Below are 15,653 nucleotides of genomic sequence, written 5' to 3' on the forward strand. Positions count from 1 at the left end.
ATCATGCTTATTTCAGAAAGGTACGAATTTTTCAATATTTTGAAATTCTCTCAAAACCTGACCTTTTAGAAATGAAACAAAATCTATGCTTAGCATAATGAGGATTTAAATTAAAATATTAAATCAATGAAAAAAACCGTGATTAAATAATTTGCCTAGGAGCCTTTGCATTTTTTCAGTATTAGTCACATGACCATGGGCATGGTCTGATTACATCATTACTGGTGTTACTGATCTTGAAAAAGTTAAAACACATGAAATAACTCTGAGCTAACTAAAAATGATGGATCATGTGTACTTAAGGCATCTGTCGGTCGAGTATCAGCCGATATATCGACCAACAGTCGGTCGACATATTGGCTGATATGCGGTTGATATGTCGACCGAGAGTCGGCCAAGTGTCGGTCGACATGTTATTCAAGTTAATAGACCATCGGTTGGTATGTGGCTTGACTCATGGCCGACACCTCGACCGACATGTTCGGTGATGTATCGGTCGACTGTCGGTGGTGTATTGGTCGATTGTCAGTGGTATCAGTGTATTGTTAACTGTTGTTTTGCTAAAAAAGCAGCCGTCTCCTTACCCACAGGAGATGCAAAAGAAGACTCTGTATCGTCTATGCTCATATGTTGATAGAGCGAAGATGCAGCTGAAACTGCCATCATTTCGAATACATATCTAATGCAACTTGAGGTCTCAACAAGCATAGCTGAAAAAAAAAACAGTCATTGAGATAGCAGAATGTTGTCAGTATGAAAAGTAAAAAACGGACGAGGGCCGCTGAAAGACCCTCTCAAAGGGCTGGTGAAGATTATTTAATATTTGAGTAGAGAAGATAAAGTCAGCAACAAGAGTGGACCACATGAGCGTATAGTGTTGGCCGAATGTCAGTGAAGTATTGGCCAAGTGTCATCCGAGTGTCAGGGAAGTATTGGTCGAGTGTCAGCCAACATGTGTGTCCGTCGATGTCGGTCAATATATGTCGGCTGAGTGTCAGTCGACATATCGGCCGATAGTATCGACCGATACTCGATCGACAGATGCCTTAAGTACACATGATCCAAAATGATGAGATTATGTGAGAATAAATTTTCCTTAGCAATGGCTCGAAAAGATCAGTTAATGGGCCCTTAGATTCTTGAAATCAAAGGCTGCATGGGCCAACTTATGAATCAGAAGGACATAACTTGGCAGCAATTACCATACTGTTTTAGCAAAGTATTTCATTGGTTTATCTATGAGCATTCGACATTGCAAGCATAATAATATGAGTTGGAGAGATTATTTTGGTTGAGAGAAAAACATTTCTGTCTGAATCTCAAGTCTTCTCACCATTAGGTTCAGTTTGCTATTTGTTACTTGTCATAAAAAAAAAGACTTGGTTACCAAGGGTCCTCAGATTGAGTGGCCAAATTTTGTTTACTTTGCAAGAGTCCTGTTACTGGAAAAGGAGAGTGCTTACTTCCCAAATATGAGGGGGAAAGGTCAAGCTTAACAGATACCTTTCTTGGCCAGCTAACAGCGGGTGAACAACTTCATTACATATGCTCAACTTTTTTTTAGGAGGCCAAATGATGCTGTTTATTCTCTGCTCATCGGCTCAGTTTTTGCCATTACTTGAAAAATAAATTTGTTCAAAGCAGAACAATTGGTAAAACTCGTCAGGATTTGTGATAGTTGAGGGCTGTGATACAGTATTGCTAAATGAACCACAAAAGTGCAAGCTCTTAGGGGGGGTCCAGAAGTATTCTCCCCTGGAAAATTTTAAAAAATGGGATTATATTCTCATAGACAGCATTTTATTTCTGTGCAAGACAGTTTGAAATGAAACCACCAGGTATCCAAAAGTGAACCTAAAACATTGAATATTTCTGGGATTATTTAAATTCAAAATAGAATCACACCTCAAAGTTCTTGTGAAAAGATTTTCCTGCATACCCTGTGGGTACCTGTTGGATTGTTAGGTAGAGTATGTGTCACCCATGCAGTAGCTTGAACCCCTAATATATCTTTTTGTGTATAGAGCAATTTTCAAAACCAATACAATCATTCTGGGCAGTAGCAGAGGTCACAGACAATCCAGTGAACCAATCAAAATTTTTTGAATTGATTAATTATGTGTAGCTGATGTGAGGTGCGGGTGAATGTGTGTGAATGAGTCACAGTCGTTTTTGGTTTTGGTTTTACTTCTCATTGGATGAAAAAAAATGGTGCAAGTTTTTTTTAAGTCAGTCGTGTAGTGTAGTAATCCAAACCCAGTAACTTTTTTTCATTCATGTGAAAACCTCTCTTACAGACCTATTAAACCCTAATCTTAGCCCTTTTCAATGCAAAAAAAAAAACAAAGCCCTAAGTCCTTTCAGACACATTACTTCTCCCAATTGGAAACTCACATCCCATGTCACATGCATTGGACATACATAACCCACCCAAGTCAAATACAAGAACTGAAAAGTACTGCAAAAGCTTTGGAGGTTTGTTATTTCCAAGTGGTAGATGCTTTGTTTACTATTATAAATGTTTGGTTGTTTTTTCAGCTTGAATGTTGTGGAAGTAAGAACTATACAGACTGGTTTTACAAGGAATGGACTACAGATGAATTGGGGAATAATTCAGTGCCACAATCTTGCTGTGTTAAAAGTGAAGCTAACTGTAACATTAATGTCACAGAACATCCTAACACAATCTATGCAAAGGTATTACTGACTGGAGTTTGCTGAATGTAATTTTTATGTAGGAGCTATTCATTTTATTCCTTCATAAGTTGGTGTACGTGATAAATTCTTCACCAGTTTTGAATACTTGGCATTTTGTTTTGTTTTTGGCATTCTTTAAATTAAAAATGAAAAAAAAAAATGAAACATATATTTACCTGTAACTGTGATGATCAGCAATGGCCAGTAAACGTAGTGCAGAATTAAACCATAAATTGCCCCCCATCTTTCCTTCCAAACAATCTGCAGACTTTTGTCATTGGCATCTTTAGACAGAAAACATTAGTAAACAAAAGGCTAAGTTTGCCCTTGATGCATTATTTATCTTATTTATTGTTGACTATCAGGGCTGTTATGATGCTGCCGTCACTTTCTTTGAAGACAAATTATTAATCATTGGAGGTGTGGCCTTGGGCATTGCAGTATTTCAGGTAATTTGTTTTATTTTTCACCTCCATAATCATTTTAAATGAAAGGCTTTTGTACCATAGGTTTTTACAGGTTCTCAGGGAACCAATCACAATTGAGGATTTTGTTATAGATGCAATTGTAATAATAATGTCTAGTTTCAGAGAATATCCATACCTCCCCCACAGAAGGTTTTTTTCAAGATTCCCCCCCCCCAGATTATGAGTAGTCCCTCTTGCGTTGTCCGTTGTACATGACACAAAAGAAAACTGTGAGAAAAAATTGGCTGCATGAAATCCTGGGGGCGAGATGCGCACGAAAGGAAGGACTACCACCTAAAGCCACAGAGTTTGAATTATGCATTGCTCTCACAACACAAAAACATGAGTGGCTTATGCTAAGAGCACTGACAACACATTGTCAACATCCAAGACTCGATATCTTGCTTTCTGATAATAGAAAGCTTTGCAACCAGAGCAAATCAAAGCGTTGGAATTGCGTCTCACAGGCCATGATGTTCTTGCAATGCTGCCAACAGGCTATGGAAGAGTCAATTTATCAAGTATTTTGTTTGGCAAAGCTTTACACCTTGAACCGGAATGCAAGCGTGTTAGTAGTTTTGCCGCTCAACTCCAGGTCACCAGCATTGTCAAAAAACTACTGGAACAATTCCGTAAATATGAATTGACTGAGCTTGGCCTTTCTGCCGTCCATTTTAAAGATTGAATCAGACTTTCACTTGAAACTTTCTGCTGCTATCGGCAAACAAGTCATCGCAGTTGGATGATCTCCCATATCAAATACATAATGTAAATTCTCTGTTGAACTCTGGATTTGAAAATTTCACAATAATTTTTAAATTTAAGCCTACAGACACAGTAAAAATTCATTACAAGATGATTCCTTTACTGTCTTCTTTTCGAAACTTCTTTGGCAGTTTTGCTTAACAAACAACCTAATGAAGATATACTTCTCACAGCATGTTTTTGCCTTGCTACTTGAAGTGAAGAGCGATTCTACTCAAAACATCTCTGGGGTTTTTGACAACAGGCAATAATGAGAGGACGTCAAGATAAGGAATCCTATTGGATACATGTAATGATATTGAACATTTACGCTGAATAATCACTTGGCCGTGAAAGGTTAAATTCTCTGGCTTAGGTGGTAGTCCCTCCTTTCGCGTGCTTCTCGCCCCTAGGAGTTCACACGGGAATTTTTATCGCAGTTTTCTTTCACGTCACTTAAAACGGACTAAGCAAAAGAGGGACTACTCGTAGTCTACCCCCTCTCCCACCCTTCTGGAATTTTCAATAAAGCTTCATATATTTCTTTAAATTTTGGGGTTTTACAGAACCCACCCCTCACCACCCACCCCCAGGAAATTCTAATCCCTTCTGAGGGGGGAATATGGATTATTTTCTGGAACTGCACAATAATGATAATAACAATAAAATGATGAACCTGAGGGCCTCATTATCAATCATTACAATAATTTATTGTCATTTCATTAACTTTGATTCACGTCTGGCATTTTTGTTATATGGAACTAGAATATGTTTAATAGGATAATGCACATTATGGTTCCTGTCATAATTCTAGTTATTCTTTTTTATTTACAGCTTATTGGTGTAGCATTTTCTTGTTGTTTGGCAAGCAGTCTCCAACATTCAAGTAAATATGAACTAGTTTAGAGGCAGCACATGACATGGTCAACAAGCTACCTTCATATTTTATGCCGACTGGCAAATGGACTGCACTGCACAACTTCTGCTTCTTTGTGATTTACCACATGCCATTGTTGGATCACTGTGTAATGAATCATACCTCTCTGACAGATTTTAAACTTCCTGTCAAGTAACTCTGAAAGAAATGTTGTAATTATACTTCTGAATTTAATAATGAACTAGAAATTTCCTCTATAATTATTGTTTATTAATATGTCAGCATGCCTGTTCCATTTGTGACACTATAATAATTATTTTTCTTTCAGTTATGTTGAATGGTATGTGGTGAGACCTTTTTGTATGACCAAAACCAATTGAAATAACTTTGTAAAGCATGCTCAGTATATTATAAAACTTAATTACATGAAATCTTTTAGTATTTTGTGTGCTCCGTTACAATGGTTCATGTAAGTGACATATTGACAACTGCAGAGTCATTGAGGGTTCAGTTGCATGCGTTATCCTTAGTTTGTTCTTGGTAATAAGATTTCTGACATTATGTCTTCATAATTATTTTATCTTTGTAATATTCCCAGCACAAAATTTAAATGGTTTATACCATAATTATTTGCTTTAGTGCCATATCCTTTTAATACATGTAACTCAAAAGTGCACCTCAATTAATTCCCCCTGTGCAAAGGTGTTTTAATTTGTAATAAGTACCACCTGTTCCTGATTGATTTAAAGCTCTAAACTAGGAAAAGGCACTAATAATGTTTATAGGTCAGGGAAGGGAAGTGCTTATAACAGAAATTTAGTTACATTAAAGATTTAAGACACGAGAGATCATTCCAGTTATGTGCAGGACTTAATCAGTTGGGAAAATAAAGCCTAAAAAATCACTTTTGATTGGGATCCCATAGATTTATCAAGTGTCATGGCTGTTTAATGGAATTTTCATGTTATCTGTAAAAGATCTCTTCTGAATAGAAACAAAAGAAAATTAAAACCCATTAATCAAATTCATGGCAGTACAGTTTCAAACTGTTGAACTACAGAAATACAAAATGGAAAGTTGTCTTTAAACCTATTTAGCCAATACAGACAGCCTGGAAAATTTCCATATGAATACATTTCACCAGTTTTTAGCCCAAGCTGTTTCAGCCAAAATTGCTTTTAAAGTTCCAGAAAGAACCAATAGTAAATTAATAATGGCATTACTATAATTTTGCTTTTATCATACTATAACAAAATTCTTACCAGGTAGCCAGACAGTCAGTCAATCAACTTTATTAATCAAAGGTAAAAGGATCTCGATCAGGATCTCAATTGCGGCTGCACCGCTCATAATCACAGCTTTGCTACAAAACAAAACCCTCTGGCACCCAGGGTAAAGGTACCCCCACAACTTGACCATTTTGCAAGCTTTCATTTTTTATCACCTCCAAGCAGATCACACAAACATATTTCAATTTCAATTCAAAAACGTTTCATGAAAAAACTTGCTTTTAGAGAAAGTTATGAGGAGAAAATAATTCTTTGCATAAATTATTTCTGATCAATAGCTGTCAACAGTTTGTCAACATTAATAAATGCTGCATTAAAAGGTACTGGTGGTGCTTATATTGAAACATAAGTGCCACAAAATTGTCTTCAGACTTCTATAGTCACAACATTCAAAAGCTGTATTTTGTATTGTTTGTCTTCAAATCTCACTAGCTTTTCCAGTTCTTCAAAGAAGAAATGGAAATGATTGCATACCTGTTTCTGTTAAGAAGATACTGTAGTGAAGAAAGTTTGATGTTTAGTTGCAACATGCTGTGTTTGTTGACCCAGATTTGACCAGTGCGAATGTCATGTTAATTCAAGCTGCAAAACCTTGCTGATATTGATTTGATTACACTGCACTAGAGCAGTTTTCATTTGAGTGTGAAAAGTAATTGGTATTGCACTTACTACGCCACCCGATTAGTTTAAAAAACTCGCGCCACTTTTTCATCCAATCAGGAGTAAAATCAAAACCAAGTGGGATTCACTCGCACGCGTTTTCCCGAGCTTTGCGTCAGCTACATGTAATTACTTGGCGGAGTTTTGATTGGCTCACTGGATTATCTGCGTTCTTTGTGATTGGCTAGAGTGATTACTTTAGTTTTGGTTTTATGACACTCAATTGAAAAGCACTCTACACCATGAACTCAATGTGTTCTACTTTGCAATTTGTATAAACATTGCACTGATTCAACTGATTTCTGCAAGTGTATATGGTATTTACATTAAAAGACAACAGGACTGTAATGTATCTTTTACACTGGGCCTTTGTTAAAGCTATTACATTCCATCTCTCACAGCTACACAATAACATAATTTGTGATAAGTAAGCATAGCCTCTCAGTACAGGTGTAGAAAAGAGGATTTCATGATTTTTATCTCTGCCAACATCAGGAAACATTTGAGAACAATTTGTTTCATCCCAACTGTTTTGTTCAAGTATTGTACTTGCTTCAGTGATGATGGGCTTGATTTCCACTGCTCTCTCATGTCCAGTCTACTGCCATGGGCTCCTTTCCTGAACAGCAGCTGGTAACCAAGCCTACAGTGATGAATGATACAATGCATATTATTAACAATAATCAGTGGCAGATCCAGACCTTGAGCTAGGGGGGAGGGGGGTTGCTTACCTTGCCGGCTTTTCTTCCTTCTGTGATTTTTTGCTATACCCATAATAAGGGGGGGCCTGGGCCCCCTGGGCCCCTCCCCTAGATTAGCTGCTGATAATAAATTACTATATTGCATTGTGAAAATATTATTTCATTCATTTGTTTAACCCTTCAACTCCCAGGGGTATAGGATGGTCCTTGAAAGATGATTCATTTCATGTATGAAATTATGCTTGATCTATTCTTGGTATGACAATATAGAGTTTGTCATGTTTTGTATGGTGCTGGGTTTTGAGTGCTGCCTTCTGAGCGTACTTTATGTGAGGTACTGTGAAGGTTTTCGGGATCTGGGGTATTTATGTGACAAACTATCGGATACAGGATATTTGGGGGGGGGAGGGAATAAATGGGATATGGGATATTACGACCAAACAAAATGGGATATCAAGGAGGAAAATTAGGAATTGTTTGCACATGGTCTGGTCTTGACACATTCATCAACAGCATTCAACAGGACTTTTGTATTTGACCCAAAATACAATCTACTCTATGCCTGGTACTTGTCTGTAAATTTGGCTGGTTAGACAGACATCTAGACGCGGTTCACGGGAAAAATATTATAGACAAATCTATGGAAAATTAGAAAAATAACTGAGCATCTTAGCCAAGCTACATCCTTCAAACTTGGTGAATACAATCTTCAACCTAGTATTTTAATGTTGCGATTCACAAATTGTGTAAAATTCAATTTTGAAAAAAGTTATTTGCCATCGGATTCCCATACAAACCCTGTTATGTCTGACCTCTTTGCCTACGTGTCAAGATGGCGTCGAAAACTGTGATAACGTCTATTGAATACTAAAGCAATCCCTGAGGGTGTCTACTTAGATATATACAGGTTTGACTGTATCTAGATTTCAAACCACAGAGGGTTTTTTAGAGCAATGTCGCCCTAATATTCAGCATAAGAAAAAGGCGTTGGTAGTCGTGGTCAAATGAGGTCATTGTATAAATCACTTACTGACCGATTACTATCTGTTATTCACGTCTGTCATTTGTGAAAAAGTCAAATCACTTTAGATAAGTAATAGTAATTGGACTGAGTGGAGTACAATTCCTGGAGTAACTGGGTGAGTAATTTCAAAATTGAATGAGTGCGCAGCACGTCCAAGCATGGTTACTCCCTGGATTGTACGACATGAGGTTCAATGATAATTATTACTCTTGACATGAGCTCCAATTTTCTTTTGAAAACTTTTTTTGGGCGAAAAAGTTTCCATGAGTTTCAAAAACCGTAGGAAATATTAAGAAGGTTTAAGCCACTGAAGTCTAGGTAAGTGACATGTGAATGGTGAAGGTGTCCATTCACGTCTAATTAGACACCCATGTGATCACATGCCAATTACATGAAAAATAGGTGTGTGGAGAACCAATCACAATTGAGCATTTTGTTATAGAGACAATTTTGGATAGTCACTCATGATCACATTCAACCAATTCACTAACAAGCATTTTATCATTTCATTCCCCGTAAGGATTGTTACTTTGAAAGTTGAAAAGTAATAAAATTTATATGTTAAGCCCTGCTGATTTCATTAGTCACCTAATTGTGGCCATTATTTCAGTTGTCTTCACTAATTTTGTGTTACCAGCATTGTTACGGACAGCAAAAATGTTGCATGATGACCTTAATGGCTGGGAAACTGACAAAAAGATCACATTTACTGCCCACGATACAAGGAAGGTTATATACCATGGGATTGCTTGACTAACAGAATTCATTGAAGGCATATCTGCTGATCCAGTGGAATTTTAAGATGGGTAGCACAAAATTCCCCAAGGAAACTTTAATACACTGGAACCCTGCCTTATGGTCACCTTGTTATTTACCGGCCATTTTTTTTTTTGTCCCTGTGAAATGGCCATACATTTTCTTTTAAGAAAACCCCGTTTATGCTGTTGCCCCATTAATACGGCCCATGGCCATATTCTGAAATCCCAACCAGAATAATCCTTTACAATTTTACCCTGTTAATATGGCCACTTAAAGCATTAATATGTATTCACAGTTCACCAAACAAAACAAATATTAAGAAACAACATTAGCATATACTGCCTCTCATTTATTCAAAGAGGGTCATACACGAGGGTCTCTGGCACGGTTCACGAACAGAAAAAAATAGAGGATATAAAAATATCCTTTTCCCAAATCACAAATATAAGCAAGTAAGATTCTCTTTTTAATAACCTGTACTTACACTAGAAAGAGTGTTTGAAGAAAGCAAAATCGTGAAAGGCTAAGTCAAAGTTCCATATTGCAAATTGCATGGCAAAGGCAATCCTGATAGAAGGCTCTAACCATTTGGAGGACTCACGTCTCAAAATCATTGTGCAGGGCTCAAAATAATTTTCGGACCATGGCTGGTCATGTTGGCCAGCCAAAGCAATTTTAGTTTCGTGATGTCTCATTTCTGACTGGTCAGATATTGAACAAAAAATTAAAGTAATGATGGCGTATAAACCCAAAAATATACTTTGTTTGCTCCAGTCGATGCTAGACCGTTTAAAAAGTGGCTTAATTAATACAAAGAACGGCTCAAAATCTAACTGAAGATAGCTTTGGCAGGGCTCAGCAGCTCAATGAAGTGCATGCTGTCAGTGGAATTCCTGCCATCTGCTAAAGAAAAGGTAATGAACCGATGCACAATTGTGCGATTGGTATATTGAATCGTGTGAGCTGTTGTTAAGTTAACATATTCTTCAAAGTATTTATGTCCATCAAAACGTAAATGAAACCAAACATGCATCAACAGATCCTAATTTTGGGCTTCAGAAATAACTGGGTAAACAAACAGAGCTGAAGAAGAAGCTTCTGTTTCCTTGATTCTCACCTGTGCCAGCGTACAACAAATCATCACATCACTATGAATATGGCTACAGTTACACAACAAGTGTTGGGAAGTTCCTTAATGATGCAAAGTGCAAACCATAAAAAATCTAAACTCTGTTGTAGTCATATTTAGAGAGAGTTTTCATTCATGGAGAACTAATGAACAATAAACAATCGCCAGTAGATTTTACAACTGTTGGTCACATGCTAAGTGACAAGTTAAAAAATAAACAATAGGGTCATTGTTCTGGCGATTTCAATTATTTGCATTAGGAAACAAATATAAGAATAGATCTCGGAGAAGACCAAGAGGAAAATATAATCTAGTAGCAAGCTGAAGATGAACGTCTCATGTTGTTCCAGGTATTATTTTACATAAATGAAGCCATCTTTGAATAGTCGCAGGTGGTTATTGTCGATTTTTTTAAATCGATAACAATTGATATTCCTGAAGACAGGAATTATCGATTTTTGCCAGTTGATAGCAATCGATAAAGAAATTTTTCTGTGAGTTATCGATTGTTATTGATTGCCGATATTAATCGATAGCAATAAGCGATTGATATTGATTGATTTCCGATATCGATTTTTATGGATTGACTACTCCTGGCGATCTTGAATGCATGACAAACGGCAAGCGAACAATTTTTAGCCGTTCAAACAGATACCCATTGGTGTGCTTTTTTGTGCAAGAGGTCATAATATTTTTACAAAGAGATAAAATTTAAGATTTACAGTTGACGATTTGATTGTTTATTCGAGAACGAATAACATGACCGCATTAACATGACTGGCGAGTGAATTTTTTAGCCGGTCAAGTCACAATTCTGGCCGGACATTGTCCGTTGACCGGCCATTATTTTGAGCCCTGCTGTGGTGAAATCACGAATATCAGTTAATAGCGGAGCTCCGGTGGCCCTTCCTGGGTGAGCTTAATCAGGCTCTGAACAACCCGGCCCAGGAGCTACACCTTTAGGCTGGCCTAAATCTATGTATCAATTCAAGTTCTTCATGGGTCATGCAAAACATTCAGGTCATGGATCACAAAGAATAATTTCCTAAATTCATGTTTCATTGAAAATAAGATCAGCTAATCATGCCTCACGAGAATACCCCGGGACGACCCTCTTCAAAGTTAACATATCATGTCAATGACATCATTCCATGGTTAATACAGTTTGTACAAATCAGTTTTAATTTTTTTAAATCATATCTGCAATCTGGATGCCTATTCAGATGTTTAGAAGTTTAATTGCGATACATATGCATATCCTACAAGGCATCGCTACAAATAGACCAGTCATGAAACTTAACCCTACCTCGCTAATACAGCCACCCCTTAATATGGCCAAATTTTCATGACCCGTTAGTAACCGTGTTGATGGGGTTCCACTACTGTACTTCTAAAGTAAGGAAAACTATTTTATGGCTATATACAAGAATCCTACTGTATTCACAAATGCAGGGAAATTCTAAAACTCAATCAACAAAGAGTTATTTTCCCCTTTGACTAACATCTGGACCTGAGTTGTTCACAAATACAGAGCAAACAAAAAAGTAAACCAAATTGAAACCAAAGTTCAAGTCAAGAATTGAAACCAACAGATGGTGCACCACAGAAATTAGTGGTTTCCATACAAACATACTTTATTTGATAAGGTTGTTACAAATCCTGTTTGTTTGTTTGGAGAACACTGGAAAATTCACGGGCTATCTAGGCTTTAGAACAGGCAGAAAGAAAGCTTTGGGAATTTTTCCTGAGTGTTAACTTACATCTGCCATGTTGGTGTCCTTTAGTGCTTAAATACCATTACTATTGCAGCTGAAAAGAATTGGTAGTATTGATTAATCAGAGAAGATTTGCTGAAAAGTTAAAGGCTGAAAACTGTCAAGAACCATAAGGAGCCTTTTCTTCATACCATTGTCAAAGGCGTTGTGTTTGTTCACAGGCTTTCTCCTACGGTACAGTACTTTGGAAAGATATAAGGCAGAGTTAAAGGTCAGAAGACAAGTGGGCATCACAAGCAGTACAAGTCTCACCTCTTTTGCAATGTGATCTAAAGCAATCAATCAGAAGATACCCGAGTATATGTTTTTTGATTCAAAGCCCAAGTTCAATGCCCAAGTCATCTGTGTATACCAACTAACTGATTCACATTTAACATGACTCAGATGTTTAACTTGAACTCAGGCTTGGATATGACTCAGCTAAACAGGGAACTCTCTATAGGTGGTTTAGGTGGTTTAAGTGTCAATCCTTATGGTAAACTGCCAGTTCTGTACGTTAGTATTTGCTAAGTCCATTAATGAGTAGTTAAATTCACCAAAAATTGCTGCATGATGTGACAATATCTGTGAATCAGCCACTGAATTCATTATCAGCATTAGTAGGTAAGCTACACAAAGTTATTCAATTAGCATTAATGACAGACTGTGCTCACAGTCACACACAAAGCCTCATTAATAGTTCAATACCAATTGACATCTACTTGTGGACTGACACTTGTAAATATTATCAGTGATTGTCATTTTATGCAGTGAATATCCCACACCCTACAAAATTCATAATTATTGTAATACAAAAAGTAGACATCAAGCAAAAAAGATGACTACAAACAAAAGTTTCAGCTTCTTTGGTGTGACTTTATTTTATAATACTAAGGTTTTATGACTGGATTACCATATATGCGAACTTTGTAGAAAAACTTACTACACTTTAACTAAGCTTATTTAGTTAATACAACTAACATTCCATTCATTTATTGTCAAGCTTAAACTGTTTTTCTAGAAATATGACCTACGTGCGTGAAAAATTCTAATGACTACTAAAACTATCCACACAAAAAGCGAGTATTTTTAGTTTTCTTTCGTAAGCAATACAGAAATATAAAATGTGTAGAAACTGTGAATTAAAAGAAAACAACACACGAAGTCTAATGAAAAAGTTTAAAATAATAACAATGGTCTTGCCCTTCATAAAAATCCTTCTGGTATAAAGCAAATTGTATCTATTTAACTTCAGTTTCTTCTAAAATCTACACATTCTTTCCAACACATCGTGTCAATAAGCTTAAATGATAAAACTTAGACGGTTATCTTGTTCGTGTTAGCGGAGCACAACTTAGCTCGAGGGTTAAAGGATGGCACAGCATCCCCCCTTACTTGAGGAACCTTTCTGTGTAGTTTTCATTCGTCTTACAATCTCGGTAAACACTTCGTCGACATTGCTGTTGTTTTTCGCAGAGGTTTCAAAATGCGGACAGCCCCATTCTTCTGCTAAAACCTTAGCTTCGTTTGCAGACACTTCTCGTTCGTCAAACATGTCACTTTTATTTCCAACAAGTATCAAGGGCACGCTGTCTGAGTTTTTCACACGTAGTATTTGATCTCTCATCGGTTTTAAATCTGTAAATGTTTGTCGATTTAAAAGAGAGTATATTAGAAGGAATCCTTGACCATTTTTGATGTACAAATCTCTCATAGAAGCGAACTGTTCAGTGCCAGCCGTGTCCAAAATTTCCAAGATGGAGGGATTGCTATCAACGTCGATCTCCTTCCGATAAAAGTCTTCGATCGTTGGGTCATATTTTTCCACAAATTGTCCGGTGACAAATTTAACTGTCAAGGCACTTTTCCCAACTCCACCTGAACCTAAAACGACGACTTTATACTCCTTCAAGTTCATCGTACGAATATAAGTTACAACGATGATATGATAAGCTCCTGGGTTTAAAGCACAGTTAATATGTAACCGAACGAGGCCAATGAAAAGAGTGACTCAAATGCAAAACAGTTGTCTTCAAAGAGCCTCGGCAAACCACGGCTTTACGACATTCATCAAATACTTAGTGAATTGTCTCACTTCCTACACTTACATGGTTACGAACTTCCTTCGCTTTCCATTTTCTGGCTCGCAGAACATTCAACCTGGGCGTTGACGCTCCACCGATGGTTTCTGGGTAACGCGGCGATGCCGCTTGCTGTGCTCGCGTGAAAGTAACAACGGTTGCTATTTTTTTCTCAACTAATAGCTGGTTTTCACATGACGTCACTAATATATAGATTTAGGCCAGCCTAAAAGCGTAGCTCCTGGGCCGGGTTGTTCAGAGCCCGATTAAGCTCACCCAGGAAAAGGTAGAATTTTGAGGTTTTCTGGATATTGTTTGGCCTTCCATTTGTATAGCAGAAAAAGTTATAATTCCGTTAACTTTTAATCCTGAGTTAGTGTTAACCGGCTTCCGAACAATCCTGCCCTGTTTTCAACAAGTTAAACTGACGTGAGCCTGCGATCTAATCGAAAACTATCACTTGGTCAGCGGTCAACTTTGAAAAAAAAAACACGTAAACTCGATGACCTGTAAACTTGAGCCCGCGATATGATCACGTGATACTGGTCAGCGGATACCTTGTTTTGACAGGTGTCAGTTGATCATAACATGGATGTCCAATATCAAAGAAGTGCACGGTAAACCAAGGCTGCATGTCTCTGTCATAAAAACACGCACCAATGTAAAATCTTCCATTGTACCTGAAGAAGGCTGGTTTGGCCAGCCGAAATATAGTACACCTTCAAAAAATCATTCTACGTTGAGTCGGTTTTTGCTTTTGTATTCTTCATGACTCTGTCAACCTATTATTTGGAGTATGGCCGCCATGTTGCGCGACTCCGTCGTCGTCGTCGTCGTCGTCGCCGTTGTGCGCACGCGCCCACGAGCAATACCGCTAGCCATGATAACCATGACAAAATCAACTCATGGGTTTCCTTTTCTTTCCTATATGAGTGTGGGGCTCCGTTTGGCTGCCATTCGGGACGCCGAAGCTCCGCTAAAATTCAAATTTTACTTTAATGATGTATAAGAGCAGCTGAAAACTAATATTCATACAAATTTTCGCTCTGAAGCCTGAATTTCTAAGCTTTTGCGTGACGCGGCATTTACATGACAGCCTAGAGAGCCGTCATGATGGTTAAAAAAGTGACTTACTTCGGGCAATTTGGCTAGCTGAACAGTTCATGCCTAGAAAAATTATTATTTTAATGTTTTAGAGTTCCTCGAGGGATAAATTCACGCTTTTGTAGTAAAACTCAGTGACGGATGTTTCTGTTGGTTTCCGGCCGCCAGCATGGCATCTCCATGCAAATCTCTATAAATTTGGGTAAAAAAATTTCTCCGCATATCTTGCATAAGAAAAATTGCTGTGACCAGAATCTTGGCGAGAATCTTTGCATATTTACCTTCTTTCATTTCCCAGATTCTGGACTTTATCTATTGAAAGGTTTGATTTTTATTTTGATCTATTTTGAGTAGCGTGACACTGAAA

The 15,653-nt window shown here is 37.4% G+C and overlaps 2 protein-coding genes and 1 pseudogene across 4 annotated transcripts in view; 2 read left to right on the forward strand and 1 right to left on the reverse strand.

The window, feature by feature from the left end:
- The window catches only part of LOC145492437 (tetraspanin-7-like), a 53,957-nt gene extending 40,881 nt beyond the window's left edge, over positions 1–13,076 (forward strand). For both annotated transcript variants that reach the window (XM_081471883.1, XM_081471881.1), the window contains 3 exons: positions 2,539–2,697; positions 3,063–3,146; positions 4,743–13,076. In XM_081471883.1, coding sequence (XP_081328009.1) covers positions 2,539–2,697; positions 3,063–3,146; positions 4,743–4,814 — 315 coding nt within the window. In that variant the 3' untranslated portion in view covers positions 4,815–13,076. The remainder of the gene's footprint in view (positions 1–2,538; positions 2,698–3,062; positions 3,147–4,742) is intronic.
- LOC145492307 (uncharacterized) overlaps positions 1–15,653 on the forward strand; it is a 183,958-nt pseudogene that overhangs the window by 69,442 nt on the left and 98,863 nt on the right. The window lies entirely within an intron of this gene.
- Positions 13,082–14,335, reverse strand: LOC145492480 (ras-related protein Rap-2b-like). Its single transcript, XM_081471936.1, has one exon. It carries the CDS (start codon positions 14,017–14,019, stop codon positions 13,468–13,470), a length of 552 nt encoding a protein of 183 aa, XP_081328062.1. The 5' UTR covers positions 14,020–14,335; the 3' UTR covers positions 13,082–13,467.

This window comes from Orbicella franksi, chromosome 7 (assembly GCF_964199315.1).
Source record: "Orbicella franksi chromosome 7, jaOrbFran1.1, whole genome shotgun sequence".
In the NCBI taxonomy this organism is placed as follows: domain Eukaryota; kingdom Metazoa; phylum Cnidaria; class Anthozoa; order Scleractinia; family Merulinidae; genus Orbicella; species Orbicella franksi.